The sequence below is a fragment of the Strix uralensis genome, chromosome Z (assembly GCF_047716275.1).
Source record: "Strix uralensis isolate ZFMK-TIS-50842 chromosome Z, bStrUra1, whole genome shotgun sequence".
NCBI classification, from domain to species: Eukaryota; Metazoa; Chordata; class Aves; order Strigiformes; family Strigidae; genus Strix; species Strix uralensis.
Genome location: NC_134012.1, coordinates 26931729 through 26950599, shown reverse-complemented (window position 1 = coordinate 26950599; position 18871 = coordinate 26931729). Strand labels below are relative to the sequence as shown.

The following is an 18871-nucleotide window of genomic DNA, read 5'->3' as shown; positions in this document are numbered from 1 at the left end:
TTTTCTTAATGTTTAGTTCTCACTCAGACTTGAATACAGTAATTCCTGCTTTCTGCTAGCGTGATCCTAGAAGAGACTAAAAGGCTCAGACTCAAAAGAAGGGACATAAAGTGAAATTTACTTGGGATTACGTGACTAATTCCAAAATTGCAATCTTTAAAAGCTTCTGTTAAATACCTGCATTGCTCTAGGACTGCTTTATTTCATGGGGTCTTCAAGTTTTTTGCATTAACATTCCTCGGGTATCTAAAAATCTGCTGTTGTACAAACCTTGAAGCACCTTAATCTCAAGCAAGCTGAAAAGCTGAGATATTTCTTATGCTGCCTGCCACAAAACAGCAACTCCTTCACCTTTCTTGCCTAGGAACCTTGATTTGGTAGAGGTTCTTAGGACATGCTTCCTAAATTGGTGTCTATAAAAGTTCAGTGGTAGCTGCTTCTTTCTGTTAAAAGATAGCTAATAGCGCCACTGCCTGTATCATTTTTCTTCCCACTTCCCCATCCTCTTCATACAATAGCTTGGTGAACACTAAGCTAAGATATGGGAAGCTGGAAGGAATGTGGGGGAGGGGTATTTAAAATAACAACATTCTCCTCCAAAAATGCTCAAATTATCAGGCTCCAGTCTTCTTTTTTAATGATGCTCTGGGATTCATAGAAAAAAAATAATTAATTAATACAGTAAGAAAAAAAATAAAATTGTTTACAAAAGCAGGATAAACTTTACTATAAAACACATATAGGCTGTAAGTATATTAGAAAGATAAAAGAGTGCCTGGGAATGTCCCCAGGCAAGTAGCACTGAATAACTCACATCCACACCAGCAAACTATCCTGTGGTTCAAGAAGGCTGGCTGCAGGCAAAGTGCCTGCTGGGAATAGCCCTTGGAACAAGCTAACTCCTGAACTGGGCCTGGAAACCATTTGGGAGCTGCCCAATGCTCCCAACTGTTCTCACAATACAACAGTACAGGTTAATCCTCTTCTGGAACGATTTAAGAGACTTTAATTTGCTACTATGTATCTGATTACATAGTATCTGAAACAGAACTGAAAGGGAGAACACTTCTGCTTTCCCTCCCTCAGTTTCTCACCTAGGGCTAATGGTTGGGCATTAGGGTGATCCTAAATCACATGTGGCAAAAAACCTTGAAATACTCTTTCCCAGGTTACCCTGGGTAATTTGAGGAAAAAAAGGGAAAAAAACCTCACTTACTGATCTTCAGGCTGATTTTTGTTTGTCAAGAGTATTTTTTTAATAAATGGATTTCTCTGTTTTAGAAGTTACAATGTTTATCATAAATTTTCCTCAAGAGGAATAATTTACAAAAACTAGTGAAATATTCAAAAGCCTATTAAAAGGTTAGGAGACTAAATCCATTTTTAAGTCACTTACACCTCATATAAAGTTACTGAAGCAGGGCAATGTAAACTCACCGCCTGGATGCTCTTAGCCTGAAGCAAATACCAGTAGAACATGGTAGTCTGAGTATCAAATTAATTATTTTAAATTATATTTTAATTTACTTTCAGTATATAAAGAACAGACCAAGCCTGGTATCCGTATTCACATGAGGTGCAGTGTCTTATCAAATTAATAGAACCAATCACAAAAGCCCAAAAGCTTTTCGGACTCCAAGTACAACTGGCGGTCAAAGGGACTTGGGTTTCCCTGGGAACACATTACTTAACAAAATTAGGCTGAAGTTCTTAAGTCTGCCAGACAGTTCTGAAAAAAATGTTCAATGTCATTTGGTCATATCAATGTACTCTGCTTCTTATGACTGTTTATTTTTAGAGAATAAAATATCCCCCTAGTTATTACTGTTGCTTGGGCATACTGGGATTTCCAACAACACAGATTATTTAATGTGATTTTTAAGATGTACATGTGACTAAAACTTATGCTAGTATATCTGAGTTTTCCACAGAATAAAAAAGTATTGAATTAGCTCATTAAAAACCACTATTTATTAAATATTTTCAATGTAAAAGGTTACATAAATATTTTTTACATAGCAACCAAGTCATTAGTAATTATTCTCTTCACACAACCGATTTATGGAAGAAAAGAAACTTATTTCTTTAGAGATCATGCGTAAGTTCTGGCACTATTTATTCTTCAAGCCCAAGATCTGTGATAAGCATGTAGCCCAGAAAAAAAATCAGAAAGCGACAGAGAAATTTTTGAACTTAAGCTCTTTAGAAATCACTTTCTGCTGCTTTCAGTCATGGTGCATATTAGATTTTAAGTGGTACATACCCAAAGGCTCTCTTTCTTGTGATGGTAATTCCAGGTCACTAGAAACTGACACTTCTTCAAAAAGAAATTTTGACAACTGTGTCCCAAGATATGTAACCTGTACAAACAAATCTAAATGGGTAACTGACCATTTTATTTTGTGTTTTTTCTGATAGGCGTAAAAATTTCATTTTTCTTATAAAACTGAGTTTATGCATTAACCGTCTAATCTGTGTCTGTCAAGATCAAGCAGAAATTCTGCTAATTTGAATTTTAAAGGAGAAAAGTATAATACAACCCATCTGCAAAGCCCTCTAAACTCTGCCAGTATTTTTGCAGCATTTGTCCCTGACACGCTGACATTTCAAATAAGCTTGCTCCTTATTATTGTAACTACCTTTCAGCTTTTTCTGTCAGTCTCTTAATCATCTTTAAAACTACTCTTTCAAAGCACTGATAGTTTACAGGTGGGCATTCCACATTCTCTCCAACACTTGTGACTAGTTCACCACCATACAGCTACAGCTATGCAGATCTTTCTTTGCTACTTCTGCATTAAGTGTAAGAAGACTTTTTAAGATATACGCTTGTACCCTCTTTTGCTTTAAGAACAGTATGGAGATCCAGATCAGTGAAATTTGTTACTGCTATATATTATTGTTATTTTGGGGAGTAAAATCAAGCCTACCTTATTCCACACATACTTTCGAGTCACAGAAATATCACCTCCTAGCAGGTCTTTAACCCACTGAACTGGATTTTGCAGTATTCTTCTCTTACTCGTTCTGATCTTGCCATTTTTTAAGAGCGTGGCTTTATAACTAAATTCCTAAAAAAGAAAAATTAAGAAAAAATTTTCAACTCACAAATTAACAGATCTCAATTAACATCCTTAAAACATGAAAAAATGCTGAAGAACATAGCTGAAGAGTTACAGCTAATTCTGGTTTTCCCCGAAAAAAAGATAAAGAATTTAATGCTACTTTGATAAACCATGGTATGTAAACTAAGGATTTATTCCACCAGAATAAGATGTTTTGGCCACACAGACACCACTGTCAAGAGGACAAATCTCCCTATGTCTATTTATCAGAATTGTATTTGCATCTTAGTTCCTCTTGGACATAACAAGATTGTGAATAAATTAATTTGCAACAGTGAACTCAGGAACTCACATGAGGCAAGCTGGTGCAACAAGAAACTGTTACTCAAATGCAATCTGCCTCACAGGTGTGGAACAAATGCATGTCACAGTTAGATCCCAGCAACGATTCAAAGATTCAACGTGTTTGCATAAAAACTTCACTTATGTCAAAGGACATCACTCACATGTTTTAGGAGGAACGCGACAGCTTTATCTTATGCAAAATAAAGTATAAAAGAAATTATTGTTACTGCCTCTCTGATAATGCTAATATACCCCAGTTCTGCAAACATATATGCACCTCCAGAAGCACTGTTTATAGCTGTTTATAGTTCAGTAAATTATGGTTTTGTTATACTGGTCTCAGTTAGGCTAACACAGCTAAATAATGCAAAAATTAGCTGTTGATAAACTGTTAGAACTCAGTAAGGTTGCTTAGCATGCATGACATTAAACAATCAGAATAAGAGAATGATCCACCAGCAAATACTGAACTGCCTCCTACCATATCCACTGGCTTGCAGTGTCTATAAGAATCTAAGTTAAGATGTTTAACCCAAATATTTTGATGGACACTCAATCCAATTCACAGTTTCACAGCTCAGGTCTACAGCATTCAAAAACTGCATTCTGCCTGCACAAAGCTAACCTTAAGTAAGGACTATGCGCTAGCTGTATGCTGTTATCAAGTACATCACTGTTAACGAGAAAGAAGGAAACTTTACTGATCATCTCCTCTTTGCAATGCAACAGACACTGGCTTCTAAACTTCAATCTCTAGAGCACTATCTTCCAAGACATAAATGAGTGTCATTTTCTTTCTAATAGAAATCACTGACTTCTCTACACTCAAAATATCGTTTCTATACACTGTTATAAGTCCTTAAGATCCACATGCATCAAGCCGGTATCACAGATAACAATCTTGAGAAATGACAGTAAGCATACTGAATTCTTCCTCCTTCCATTTAGACATCTTGAAGTGCAGAGGAATATGACATGTTCTTTAAAGAAGCATGTGTATATACCTATGACATGGCCCAACACAGAGGCTTGTGACTTACTCACACTGCCTTATGTTACAAAACACAAGAACACATGAAATGGCCACTCTCAGCAGAAAAGCATTCTCAAGCAGATTATAGGTGCAGAAAAAGGTGTCTTTTCTACATTAACTACACCTGGTGAGTTGGCTGAAAAGAACCCTTCATGTTTTAATCAATATGTTGCCCTGGAAATTTACTAGCTTGCAGCTGGGAATTCAGTCAATAATTCCATCATTTGCTCAATACCAAGCCAGTCCACTGGCAGCTGCCTTGCAAATCTGCTCTGTATTTAGGGGCACAGGGACATGTTTTTGTATTAAAAACAAAGTTTGGTTTTTTTTTTCTTTTTCAAATATGGATCATACAAGACTGTAAACTATAGAACCAGTCGGCATGTAAACAAGTAATTATGCATATATTCATGTCTATCACAGCACTACGAAATCCTTGATGTCACATTTCTTTATTTGAGGGACTTCATAGTTGCTTCCAAGAACCACATTAAGTCATAAAAACCTTAACATTCCCTCTCTTCCAGTATGAAAATCAGGTATTACACAATGTAGACTAACCAACAATTCCACTCTCATGCTAGCAATAAGAAATGTTAACAAACTGGTAATGCAAAGTTAAACGCAAATTTTACATATGCAGTATTCTGGGTGTTAAAATTAAGGGCTGGCAGAAGACATCATCCATAGCATTTTCCTTTAAAACACATAAAAGATTATCTGCAATCAATGAATAAAAGTTTTCAATACTAAGCACTAAAGATGCATATTAAACCATGAGAACTGCTGTTTCCCCATTTTAGTGTTTGGTTTTTTTCATTATATGCTAATGTTAACATTATTATACCACAACAATCACCTGCAGTTTGAATTCTAAAACATTTTCTCCTGGCTTAATCCTTCCCAATTCAAGTAGATCTATCAGTTGAAGCTTTTTGCTGTTTTTTCTTCTATGCCTCACTTGTGTTTGTTCACGTTCCTGACTACTGTAGCTCTGGGAAGATTTCGCGCTGAGGTTTATTGGATAATCTGTATTTGAGGTAAGATTTGTAAGCACCAAGTTGGTATTAAATGAGTTCCCACTACTTGGAAAGATCATTCGCTGCAGAGTATTAGGGAAGTTCTTTGTAGATGTTGACGGTATTACTTGCTGCTGCTGCTGCTGGAAAGCTTCTTTCTTATTTACGTAGCTGTATAGATCCTCATCTGTAAGAACCTGCTGGCAGTCGCTGCCTGGTTGACAGACATTGTTATTGACAACAGTGCTTCGGGGTTCTACAATTTTTAATGCGTTGGTCACTGAAGTGGGATTTAAAGACTTGTTTCCTTGTTCTGCAATTGCAACACAATCAATGTCTTTTTGCTCTGAGCACTTTGTTTTAGCAGTGGAAACAGTAGGTTCTGAAGGCAACATCACCACTTTTACAGTATTTGTCAGCTTTGACATGTTGTCGAAGGGATATTCTCTTACCCTGTTTTCAGATGCCAAAGCATGATCAGAAGCCTCTTTGCTTCTAATTGCTTCTTTATTTGCTCCTGTCTCATCCAAGCAGATGTGTGGATATTGGCTGCATTCCTGAGCTGAAAATCTATTTTCTGAAGAGAGATGTGCTTTTACTCTGCTTCCATTAGGCATGCTGGCACCAAGCCCCATACTAAATGTAACTACATCAGGACACATGATTTCATCAGCAGTTAAACTTTGTCTTTTATCATTTCCATGGGAAATAACTAAGTTTGAGATTTGCTTCTTTGAACATGATGCACTGAACACTTGCTTTGCTCTTCTGTAATTTTGTATTTTCTGGACTAATTCTTCCTGAGTTTGGACAACAGTCAACAGACCCTTTTGCCTAGAAGCAAGGTTAACTAATTGCTTCCTCAGTGCTCCTTTTTTAAAAGATTCCACTGAAGCCCTATAGAAAAATTTTTAAAAAAAAGTAATAAAAAGGACACCAGAGTTACTGTAAACACAAAATAAAAACAGTTTAATAGATGTAACCCACTAAGAACAGAAACATGTTTCAAAGGACTCTGCCAACACATAAAATTTGAACCATATTTTTAGCATGTATAAAGTTTAAGGTTCAAATCTCAGGCTTATGCACAACAAACTGCAGAATCTCATCTGGAAGTAGGATGTAAAGCATCAAAACTTCAGTAATAGCCTTGTCCTCCTATACTACACTTAATTCACAGAATCAAAGCTGGTTATGTATTACTACTGGTTGCTCTTATCACCAAATATCACAGTAGTTCACTGAAATTCACTGCCTTTGCAGCTCTAATTTGGAGCCTTTTAAAATAAGGTCAGGATGAGCTACTGAAGAATGGTACTATGAGAAATTTTTTACATTGTGCACAACAAAACATTTTGTGAAGACACAACTGTAATAATACCACATGACCATTAAGAAAAGAGGACAGAGGAGTTTTGGATGTTGTGTTAGTTTGGGAATGTCTCTCCCTTCATCAGACCCTGCTCCCTAGCTGAGCTGGTCTTCCTGTGAGACTCCTTCACTTGGGGACTTACCTCCTTCCTGCTGGAAGGGAATTTTTTATTTTACCCCACTTTGTTTGGCACAAGAGCCACCAGCCCAGCATAATAGTCTTTTCTCCTAATTCCCCCTCATGGGACAAGTGATTGCACTACCATTCTGGCATCATGTTGGGAAGACAAGGGAGTACCACAAGGTGTGGGAAAAGGAATAGCAGCATGGTTTGCTTTTAACTCCACTCACAGCAGAGGTGCCATGCAAGTAACACCATCCCAGTCTCGGAAGAGAGAGACTGTTGAGGGGATCAGGACAGAGATACAGCAAGACTAGTTGGTGCAGAACAAACACAGCCAAACCACAGTGTGACAGTATTGGTGCCTCTACTGTGATATTGCTTGCTATCACATGTGTTTAGAATCCACGTTATGATTAACATATCAGCATACAGTCAATCACTGATATGAGTAAGCCTTGACAACTATGGCCTCCCCCACAGTGAGGCTTCTCACACTTTTCTAGCAGTGTTTCTCCAGGGAAATTTTGTTGCTTTATTGCTATACAGGTACATAAGAAGCTGCAGCTGAAGAGGCAAAGATAGCGTGACTAAAATGACAAAGGCAAAGTAACTTAGAGCCACTAACAAATACTATGCTTTTTTTTTCATCATTTTGTCAGGTGAGAGATACGTCTTAGTATCTTCAAAGGAACAGACAGAAATGGAAAAGTGTTAGTAGCATCTCTCCCTGGGCAAACTAACTTAACAACAGAAAGGCGGAAAATGTGATGATGCTTCCTGATCTTCTGTACATTTATTTCTCATGTAACAAAATCTTATATGCTAATTAGTGCAAAATAAAATGTTCACCATATAAATAATAAAAACAAAATTTAATGTAATTTGCCATGTAGTTCATTACTGTTGACAAATAACTGTTGCATTAGCTGCAGGGTATCTGCAATACCTGGAAATATTTATCACTTCGCTCTGGAACACAGTTTCACTCTCAATATTAGAAGGCAGATAACTTTGTATAGATACTAATTTTACAGTTCTTGTTTCTTAATTCAGTCACTAATTCATTCACAACAATGACCTGGAACCCTAACTTCTCTTCACATAAAACCCTCTCCTTTATTTTATTATCCGTGTAATCTATGTATCTTACCTTTTACAGCTGATAGAATGGCATGTGACAGAAATGTGTCAGTCTCTTTGCTCAACCAGACTGTATGTTTTGCCATGGAACTACCTGAAAGCTGTACTCTGCTGCTTTTACATGACCAAACGAATACTGCTCACACAAACAATATGTAGACATCCTCATCGGATGGCCTAGAAGCATCCATTGAACACAATGCTACATTGAAAACTGAGCACTCACCACATTACCAGCATTCAGGTAATCCCTTTTAGAAGTAGAGTAAAAAGAGGCCTTGTGAGAGCTAGCAACTGGAAGCTGACAATTCAGAGAGCCCATGCTCACACTGAGGTGTCCTCACAGAAAAGGAATGTCTGCAAGCATGCTCCAGGCCATTGCTCTAAATGGCTTTTGTGGGCTGTGGGTATTGCTTGGTTGTGTGGAGCACTCCCAATCTAGTGGTGCTGAAGAAACAAAACCGGAGGTAAGGACACTAAAAGTAGTGTCTGAGTTGCTACCACTTTCCTCCATGATGCTGCAAAAGTAATCTAACTGCTCAGTACCTCCATTTCTTAATTTCTGCTTAGGTATTTTTCCACACCTTTTGTATGTTCACTACCTAATTTCAGAGCTCAATGTGTGCACAGTAACTGATCAGTACGCATTAGCTAAACCTTGAAGTTCTTCCATGATGTAAACTCTTACTGGAGGTAACTGAAGCCAGTATGTATCATGCCTCTGCAAAATCTGAATGAACACCACACGGTTTTACTTTCACACTACTGTATGCTAACCTTCTAACAACCTCGATCACTATTGCTATAAAGAATAGCTTCCTATAAATACAATCCTTGTATTCTACTTACCTGTATTTTTTAGCAAGGGTATCCCTTTCTGTTTTCTGTTTTGCAAGCATTTCATTCAAAGTATCTTGTATCTGAGACAGCCTTTGGATATACACATCTGTCCAATATTTTGATATAATCAAAATTATGATGGCAATAAGCAGTAGAAAATAACTATAGTGCTAACATTTTTAATGTAGCAAACACACAGCCCAAGTATGAAAATATTGTTACAGCAGTACCTTATACTGTCATGCATAATGACAATTTTACAATTAGAGTACTTCTAATGACATTCTTTATAGAAAGAATTAAATACAAGTTTAACTTAAAAGGAAATAGCCCAAGTACTGGAAAATTTTGAAGTGCAAGTGCCTTGTCTAGGAAATTACTACGAGAACAAGACAGATTAAAGCATGGTCCTACGGATGATAAGCACTGAAACTTTTGAAGTTCTTTGTGTTGCAAGGAGCTGCATAACATGACAATTACATGTGAGGCCACCTGCAGAAGTTACAGTCTTAAGAAGGTGGCTGGCTAAAACCTTTATGTTTGAACTATTATAAAATAGTTTAATGAGCTGAGACTGTTCCAAGTTACATATAATGTTAAAAACAAATGTACCACAGTTTTACATAGTTTCAAATCCATATTATAAAAAAAAAAAAAAATTAATTATAAGTTGCCCCTTTTTTGTTAACTATATTTTTCTAAAATAAGAAGAGAAATTACAAATTCTTCTTTATATGCCCTATCTCTTAGCCATATAGCATAAGGGAGAGCTCCAAGGTCATAACTGGCAGATACCACTGGTACAATATGCTAAACATGTAATCTAATTCCTGAAATTCTAAACCAGCAAATACAAGCTTTCCATACTCATGAAAAATGGAAATTATGGAATTAAAAATGGCTTTAATAAAATGTTTCCCCAAACTGTTTCATAGTATCTACCAGTATTTATTTACTTACTAAAATAGAAAAATATGAAATTATTCCTCTTATTAAGACAGCTTAATAGGGAATCGGAATCTATTATTTACAGTAGGTTGTATTGCATGCAAATATTTTGAGGATTTTATTCTGTGTTATAAGTTTGTCACTGTACTTTTATATTCTTATTTAGCCTTGTGCCTCTTCACAAGTAGTAACTATGACTTAGTTTAAGAAGTGCTAGATTATTAATGCTTTTGTCAGTGGTGGTAACAGATCACCATGTCCATTTCTCTCATAGCCCTAAACAGGAAAAGTCCGAAAGCTTTATTTAGCTCATTTATGAAATTGCACCGATCTTTATCTATAGGCTTCTGCCTATTGTATCATCTATCTGTTTGTCAAATATTTTTTTAGGAAAACATAATTTTAATTAACAGTTCATACACTGTAAATTTGAGTTGGAAGCTATATATCTGCATAATTCCATACTTCACATTATTTTTAAGGGGATAATTTGACTATTTTAAATATACTTTGAAAGCTCCACCATATATTCAGGAAAATACATTTTTAAAAACTCCTTCCTTTCTGTCATGAAGCAAAACTCTTTCATGGGCATGAGCTGCTTCAAAGTAAACAGCCCTGCCTAGACGGCAAGGGCAGCTGGGAAGAGAGACTTCGGTCAAATACATTCCTGCAGCAAGCTTTGCCACTTGAACAGTCATGGCACAGACACAACAGACTCAAACTGCTACACAGCACCAGCATCATGATCTCCTAGGAACTCAGTGTCACTTAGTAGGTTCTTGAGATAAGTCTGAACTGAGATTTGATAGCCTAAAACAAATTATACCTCCAGGCACCAGCATTTCTGAAACAGCCCATCATCCACAGTGTCTGCCCTAAAGATGTCTCCTTTTTCCCTCATAAATTATTTTAGGCTCCTGAAAGTCCAGCTGCACTAAAATGAAAATGCTGCATCTGTTACTTTACATACAGACATAATTGTTCCTGATCATGGAAGGGCTTGTGTACTTGTAACTGAATAATGCTGTCAACAGTGTACATTCTTATCTAATGATCCCTTTTTATATGATTAGGTTGACTTGAAACACATACCTCCAAGAGCCATGCTTTCCTTTTTTGTCATCATATTCATTCCTATATAAACTGTAAGTACTTCAGGAAATGCACTTACCTGAGAGCTGTTATTAAAATCTTATTCTCTGAAGCATGTTTTCCAGAGGAGATATTCAAATATATTATGTGCAATACTATTTTAAAAACAATTACATTACCAAAGATATTTACCCCCCACCCACTCCCCCACCAAAAAAAAAAAAAGTGAAACAACTTGAATTTATGTCTACCTGCATCTTTGGAAGTTCTCAATTCAAGTAGCAACAGCTCTTTTTGCTCCTCTTCTGCAGCTTGTATGGCAGCAACAGACTCCTGTTAACAAACACAGAAATGATAGTAAGAACTAGAGCCAAATGCACCATATAAAATGCAGGCCATGATGCAGAATAAGTGTCAGTGGACTGAAGGCATTCCAGGTAGGGAATTACTGTGTAAAGGCAATTGGGGCACTGGTATGATAGATCTGCATAGTGCCAAGGGTATGGTCTGCAAGGGGCTGTCACAGCCTGGTTTTGCCCAGGCATTCAAACTAGTCCATGCTCAGAGACCCACCTCTGGCTGGACTGCAGGGATCAGACAGTGAATTCCACCATGACTGCATTACCTAGACAAGGTACACAGAACCTAGAGATACCATCAAGAGCTCTCCTGACATACAACTTACGCAAAAATCTTCCTGGCTGTTTTAAATTAAGATTAAACAATTTCTAAATACCTTCATTATCACGAAGAAAAATCATTACTCTTTCAAACACCCATTCTGGAAATGTGATGAAAAGCCCCAGGATCCCTGACCTTTCTATTCATATAAGCACTAAGAAATGTATGTAAGCATTGACTACTGTTTGCCCAATAAATGTAAGTGCACAGGATCATGACCAGAGAGAAGTGATAATATACACACTCATATGCTTTAAACCACAGCTTATATACTGTAAACCTCTGCATGATGCTGCTTTTTACATACACTTCGAAGGGTTAATTATTTAAATACTTTTGTGTTATTCACCCAGTAAACAACACTGCACAGTACTACACTATGAAGCTGTTTAACAAAACTCTATTATCTATACTTACCACACTGTATTTCCCATATTGTGGCTCCAAAGCTGCATCATTTTTACAGTAGTCGCAACAAAGATATTTTGATCTTGACCTAGAAGGATGTTTTCTCTCTCCACAATGAAGAAAAAAATAAGTAGAATTTAAAATTAATTTGCAGGAACATAACAGGTTAGATTAGCTAATATAGTTTACAAAGATGCAATGGCAGATCACATCATAAAACAGTATCTTCTACATGCAAATGAGATCAAATTTAGGTGGCATAAGGAAGTAAGTCTTTAAAGTTACCACTTTGAAGAACACAAGGTTCCTGTAAAGGGAAATATAGATAATGAAAAAAATATGAAGAGCCTAGTATGTCCTTATACCTCATTCTCTCAGAAAAAAAACAACTCATGTATTCCATTTTTCTGAAAATAAATAAATAAATAAATAAAATTCATGAGTTTATTATTAATTGATTTAAAAATATTAGTGCCAGGCAACATGCAGCTCCACAAATCAGCAACATTCTGATGTATAGTTTTTCCTTAAGACTACAGGGTAATCCTATGATTTACATTACAAAACCAACATACTTGTAACTTCCGTAGTCTCAACAGGAACTACAGACTCCATAGCACTGTAGAAGTTCAGCAGTTCTCTCATTTCATCATCACAAGCTTCATCCAAAGCACTTTTCCCTGAACCATTTCTCTCACAGGGATTTGCTCCATGCTGTAGTAGAATCCTGACTGCCTATTGTATATTATTATTATTTGTATTGTGATAATTCTTGTGGATTTATAATACAACTACATGTGTAGTATATATATCATAAATCACAAATAATAAAGATACAAATAAGATATTCTAAAACCTGTTACACTTGCAATCCAAATTAAACAAACAGGTTTAATTGGCTATTGTCAAGACAGACTTCTATCTTACACTTTTAATTTTCCCATTAAAATACACAAATAATTCACAATCTGTCATTAAACCTATCATCTTTATGGTATTGTTATAGAGCAAAATTACAAAACTTCATATATCTACATTAAAAGGAACTTGTCAATTGCACTAAGACCAAAGTGCAGAGAAGCGGATTTTTTTTTCTTTAAGTATTTAATAGTGGTTTTGTTTTTTGGTTACATGCACTGATGATTTTTTTTCTGATTTGCAAATCTGCTTAATTGTAAAATATGGAAATGAGATTAGTTGCATCACTACAATCATCTACCCCCTAAAATACAGATCATATCAAAGTGTTGATGTGGTCAGAGCTTGGATGGTAAAGAATCTTCATACATATGATTTCTCATCTTTAGGATTTCCTCTTCTTTCTTACATTCAAAGTGTGGTTAAGTATCAGAAAGTATCATAAAAAGAATACTCTCTAGAAGTTCAGAATCTTCTCCAATAGTTTTCCCTCACAATACCAAATAATAGCTTATATGTTTTCAAGAACCCTACTGCTAGTTCGGCACCAGGCCTATGAAATCATCCCCTTCATTTTATCCTTGCTCACAGAAAAGATAAATGTGATAAAATATCAGCTCTTCTGATGGGAACATAAGTGGTATATTTAAGCCAATCTTGCATCACCTTTTTATGCTCAGTTCCCTTGAACTCACTGTGCCAAACCAACGTTTTATTTATTTGTGTGCAGTGCTGGGCCCCACAATTTAAGAAGGATGTGAAGGTCCTTGAATGCCTTCAGAGGAGGGCAACAAAGCTGGTGAAAGGGCTGGGAGGAATGTCGTGTGAGGAGCAGCGGAGGACTCTGGGTTTGTCTGGTTTGGAGAAAAGGAGGCTGAGGGACAACCTTATCGCTCTCTGCACCTTCCTGAAGAGGGCAAGTAGAAAGGGAGGTGCTGATCTCTTCTCCCTGGGATCCAGTGATAGGACAGATGGGAATGGTTCAAAGCTACAGCAGGGGAGGTTTAGACTGGACATTAGGAAGCAATCTTTTACCAAGTGGTCAAACACTGGAACAGGCTTCCAAGAGAGATGGTCAATGCCCCAAGCCTGTCAGTGTTTTATAGGCTTTTTGACAATGCCCTTAATAATATGCTTTAACTTTTGGTCAGCCCTGAATTGATCTGGCAGTTGGATTAGATGACCGTTGTACACTCTCTCCAACTGAAATAGTCTATCCTATTCTATGGAACTGTGGAGTGGTTTGGGTTGGAAGGGACCAGTTAATGAAAAAAAATGGTTGATTTTTAAACAGCAGGCCTAGGATTTTTTTCTTTACAAAAAATAAATGTTTTACAATGAGGGTGATGAGACACTGGAACAGGTTGCCTAGAGAAGTTGTGGATGCCCCCTCCCTGGAACTGTTCAAGGCCAGGTGGGATGGGTCTTTGGGCACGCTGATTTAGTGAAAGATGTCCCTGCCCACAGCAGGGGGGTTGGACAAGATGATCAAATTGCAAATGCTCAATTTCAGTTTACTTTTAAATAGCCCAATATGTGGGAGAGAACTAGCGGGAGTTCCTGAATTTTTCTGATTTGTCCACTGAGGTGAAAAAGTCAATTAACTGTACAATTTCAACTGTCACTATCAAAAAATGCTTCTAATTTTGATCACTTTAAAGAACACTGGTTTATTTTCTAAATGCAAATCTACACTAAAATTATATCGATAACTCTGACTTTCTTTATTTAAACCAGGATTTTGCTTTTCTGACCCTCTGCTGGAAATCAGGCTCAGGAAGTCTAATGCAAAAGAAAAATGTACCTCCAAATAATTGCCAGAAACAGCATCATGTATTGGCAAAATACCATCCAGACTTCTGCTGTTAACATTAGCACCGGCTTTCAGTAATTCTAAAATCACTTCAGTAAATCCCCCACTGGAAGCTTCATGAATCGCTGTCCAACCTAATAAAAGCAAAATGACACTTACAGGATGCATCTGATTTGGAAAGATCCACACAGATCACTAATTAGCAATTATACATTTTGCTGTGTTCGCTGTACTATAAGCAACGGACTAGTTTAGAGAAAAATGTATCCAATATTAAGCAGAAAGATACTGTTTACTTTTCTACTACACTACTGAAAATAATAAAAGAAACAAAACAATAGAGTAGAAAGACTCTAAAAACTCAGAAGCATAATATTAATAGTCTGATTTCTAATCCCACTGGCATTTTATAATATCAAGTTTACCACGCATGCAGAATAGAATACCATCCATTCTGAGACTATAAAACCAGAAATGCATTATACATTTAGAAATGTGTAGAAAGAAGAAAAATAATCTTGTCACCTGATTTTTGTCCTCATTTCCTAAGAAAATGAGATATGCGTGAACGTACTTCACACGTGTATATATTCACGTGCGTAAGCATTAGTTGTTCTACCGAACTTTCAAGTTCACATTCCATGCTGAGAGAAAGGCTGCATTAGCTCCATGCTGAGACAAAATCCAGGGATTCACTGACTGTGCTTGCACTTGTTGAATTACTTCCTTCCCTCCTCACAATTATGTCATAAATCAAGAATCCATAATTGTATTAAAATTACACAAATTGTATAGTAAAACTAGCCCATAAGAGAGTAATTTTCAAACCTGCATAGTCCTGTTCATTGACACAAACTCCAGATGATATCAGAGTTTTCACCAAAGACAAATCTCCTCTCTTAGCAGCAATATGCAGCGGAGTTTCCCCTTTTGCATTTTTCTTTTTCTTCTTTCTCCTACCTCTTGTATTACAGGTACCAATTAGAGCTTCTTTTCTGGTAGACAGGGCGAATTCTAAACACATAATATTGGGTGTTCATTAGGAACCACAAAAAATGTTTCATTACAAAGAATTAAGCTTCATAACTCATTTGAATTAATGTAAATGTGTGCAGTACTGTTGCTTAATTGTTCAATAACATTAACTGACTACATCAAAAGATTAGAAGGTACTGCGCAACAGCTCAGTTAACAAACAGACCCTATACAAAAGAATTTACAGTTCAAATCTAGGTACCTTAACAAGGGTACAATGACTTAGGGATCGACGAAAAAAGCAAAAAGGTTCAAGTTTTACACTGTATAGAGGTAGGGAGTATGTTATGTTTCTCCATGAACTGCTTCCAAGTTATCAGGCATGCCTGCTAAATATATACAGTACATACATAAAGGTATTTAAGAAACTATATAAAAGCAAAGACTTGACCATCACCTCTTTTCTGTTCCTAATTCTGTATCAGGGAAGAGATAGGTTTCTATGTAAGGTAGTTTTACAGCTGTGACATGAAAACGTCCTGTAGACTGATTACAAATCTTTGATTAATGTCTAGTGACATGGCTGAACTGCCTTTTAATTAAAACTGTGCAGGATTGGACCCATAATTGTAAATAAACTTGATTAATCCTTCTCTTATTGGTTCACAAAGCAAACAACATCCACTTTAAATTTTATCATGTAATCATCAGACAGGTGCTAATTCTGAGGCTTTAAGTAACATACATATCAAATTGTAAGAGATACAAAGAAAAAAACAGACTTTGAAAGTGCTGATTCTGCTTATAGAGTAAGGACAAACCCCTCCCCAAAACTGCTACCAAAAAGACAGTGTGTATAAATCTTCAAAAGCTCTAGCATGCATGTTAGGGGATTTTTTTAACTCCTGTCCCTGCTGTTATAATACTGTGCTATCAGGTTTTTTTAGGAGTTCACTGTGTTCTTTCTCTGATTTCTTGAAAACCTGTCCAAAATTGTCCAAAAAAATGAAAGTGTAAGGTTTCAAATAAGCATTTTGCAACTCTTATCTATGTTTTTTAATTATTCCTATGAACAATTAATTAGTTGCTGCATCCCAAGCATTTCTTCTTCTAATCAGACAAGCTGTCTTCTCAAATATTTTCAGTTATCAATATTCATTGCTATCAAACATCTTCCATGATTTGACAGATGCCTTTTTTCAGGCTCCTCCTACGTTCCAGAAAATCTGCTTTTCCAAGGTTTCCCTTAAGGTAAACTACTGAGCTTGTCATCCCAAAATGTTTGGAAGAACATGAAAGCCATACGGCAACTATATTAAAGACAGACATATAGTGAGGATATATCCATATGAATTTGAAACTAGCTTGTTCAGGCACTGCTGCAGTCAGACTATGGCGCATGGAGCTCACTGTAGGCTATTCTAACCCGTCAGGAAGCATTCAGGTGGCCCTCTTTGCATTGGGGTGCTTGGCACACACCATATTGGCAAACAGAAGAGCTAAAGAGTTTCTTTTTTAAATGAACACCAAGATTCTAGACCACATGGAGGGGTCACGTTATTGAAATACTCTTCCAATCCAAGACCTACTTTTCTGTGAGATAATGTACTGTGTTTTGTCTAAAAGCTTCTGGGTCTGAACTCCCAAAGCAATCATCTGCTTTCTGGTTCTTCCTTTTCTTCCCCTTGGATTCATGGGAGAATTGTTCTAGGGACTCCTTAGAGACATAGGAGAAAAAAAAAGTCACACAACAGCCCATTAAGCTAATGACCCTTAGCAATATCAGCTGCAAGTGAACAGAAATAATTGCAAAGTTTTCCAGTTAAATTGTCATGCACAAGAGTTTTCTTCATGGTTGTTAGGAAATATTTGCAAAAGCATAATGGGACACTGGTATGCGAATCACAAAATACTGGTTCTCTGTGGAATGCATTGCCAGGTGGGTCACAAGCAGGAAAGATCAGGAACTTGGCAAATACAAAATCCAGTCAGCACATGTACAAAGATAAAATGGAGAGATTACAGTAACCAGAAATCAGACTAGATTAGGCTGCCATACCTCAACAACTTCAAGGATATCCTCCTTCAAAAAGACATTTGAATCCTTCAGCATTGGTCTATGAGTAATTCTTTCCACAGACTGAACTATAAGAAAAGAAGCAAGCTGTCTGGACCTTACTTCTGTATAAGCAGAATAGGAATGTTGAGAGCCTAGTAAGTGACTGACTGTAGATGGAAGTGACACTGCATGATTTAGGAAGAAAAGATTTTTATTCAAGAATAGAATAATATAAGGAAGACCGCTGGGACACAGGAACAATCAGATGAGATACAAAAGCCAGTTAATGAAGAAAAGGCATGAGACAGCAAAAAATCTGAAAACCCCACAAATCAGAAAACATTATCCCATCTTCCACTTTTTCTGCTGCAATCTGAAGTGTCATTTCCCTTGTCTCCAAAGCCATTAATGCCTTCAACTGTATGAAGGTGTTACTTTCTTGCATCACCTCTCAAACAGCAACATTCTCCTGGGATGAAGGAAATAATTAAATTTTAGCTGAATAAAATAATACCTGAAGAATCTCTTTTGGGTGAAAAAGTAATCTGTGAAATGCTATTCCAGAGGACACCAAATGTAAGACACATGTTTGGAATAAAGTTTTTTAAAAATCATAATTGTATACATAGGAGACAAGATATAAAGGAAAAAAATCCAAAAATATGTTAATGCACACAGACCTTATTATAAAGACTGAGCAGGAATACAGGGGCTACAAAAAGAACAACTCTAGGGAAAGGAATAATTTCTGTGTTCAATGTTTATTCTTCCAATAATTAGCAGTGGACGATGACATGTATCAGATAAGCCATGGATTTTTTCCCAGAATGATGTAAAAAGGCATTCCTACAACTGAAGGAATCAGTTTGGAGATATGAAAACTAAGTACTGACACTGCCAAATACTGGAGAGCAGTAAGTAACAAGAAGCACCTACTCCTTTCCTTCTGCTTTCAAATTCCAAAAGAAAACACAAGCTTGCAGTCCAGAAACTCAAGAGAGCAGGAACTTAAGATGGGTTGAAAACTAGCAACCACC

General features: G+C 36.6%; 1 protein-coding gene across 1 annotated transcript in view; it reads right to left on the bottom strand.

The window, feature by feature from the left end:
• Nucleotides 1-18871, bottom strand: part of ANKRD31 (ankyrin repeat domain 31) — a 71465-nt gene that overhangs the window by 13828 nt on the left and 38766 nt on the right. The window contains exons 15-23 of the mRNA XM_074857007.1: nt 15629-15814; nt 14792-14934; nt 12645-12804; nt 12079-12176; nt 11232-11313; nt 8947-9043; nt 5303-6359; nt 2931-3071; nt 2264-2360 (exon numbers count right to left, since the gene is read on the bottom strand). Coding sequence (XP_074713108.1) covers nt 2264-2360; nt 2931-3071; nt 5303-6359; nt 8947-9043; nt 11232-11313; nt 12079-12176; nt 12645-12804; nt 14792-14934; nt 15629-15814 — 2061 coding nt within the window. The remainder of the gene's footprint in view (nt 1-2263; nt 2361-2930; nt 3072-5302; nt 6360-8946; nt 9044-11231; nt 11314-12078; nt 12177-12644; nt 12805-14791; nt 14935-15628; nt 15815-18871) is intronic.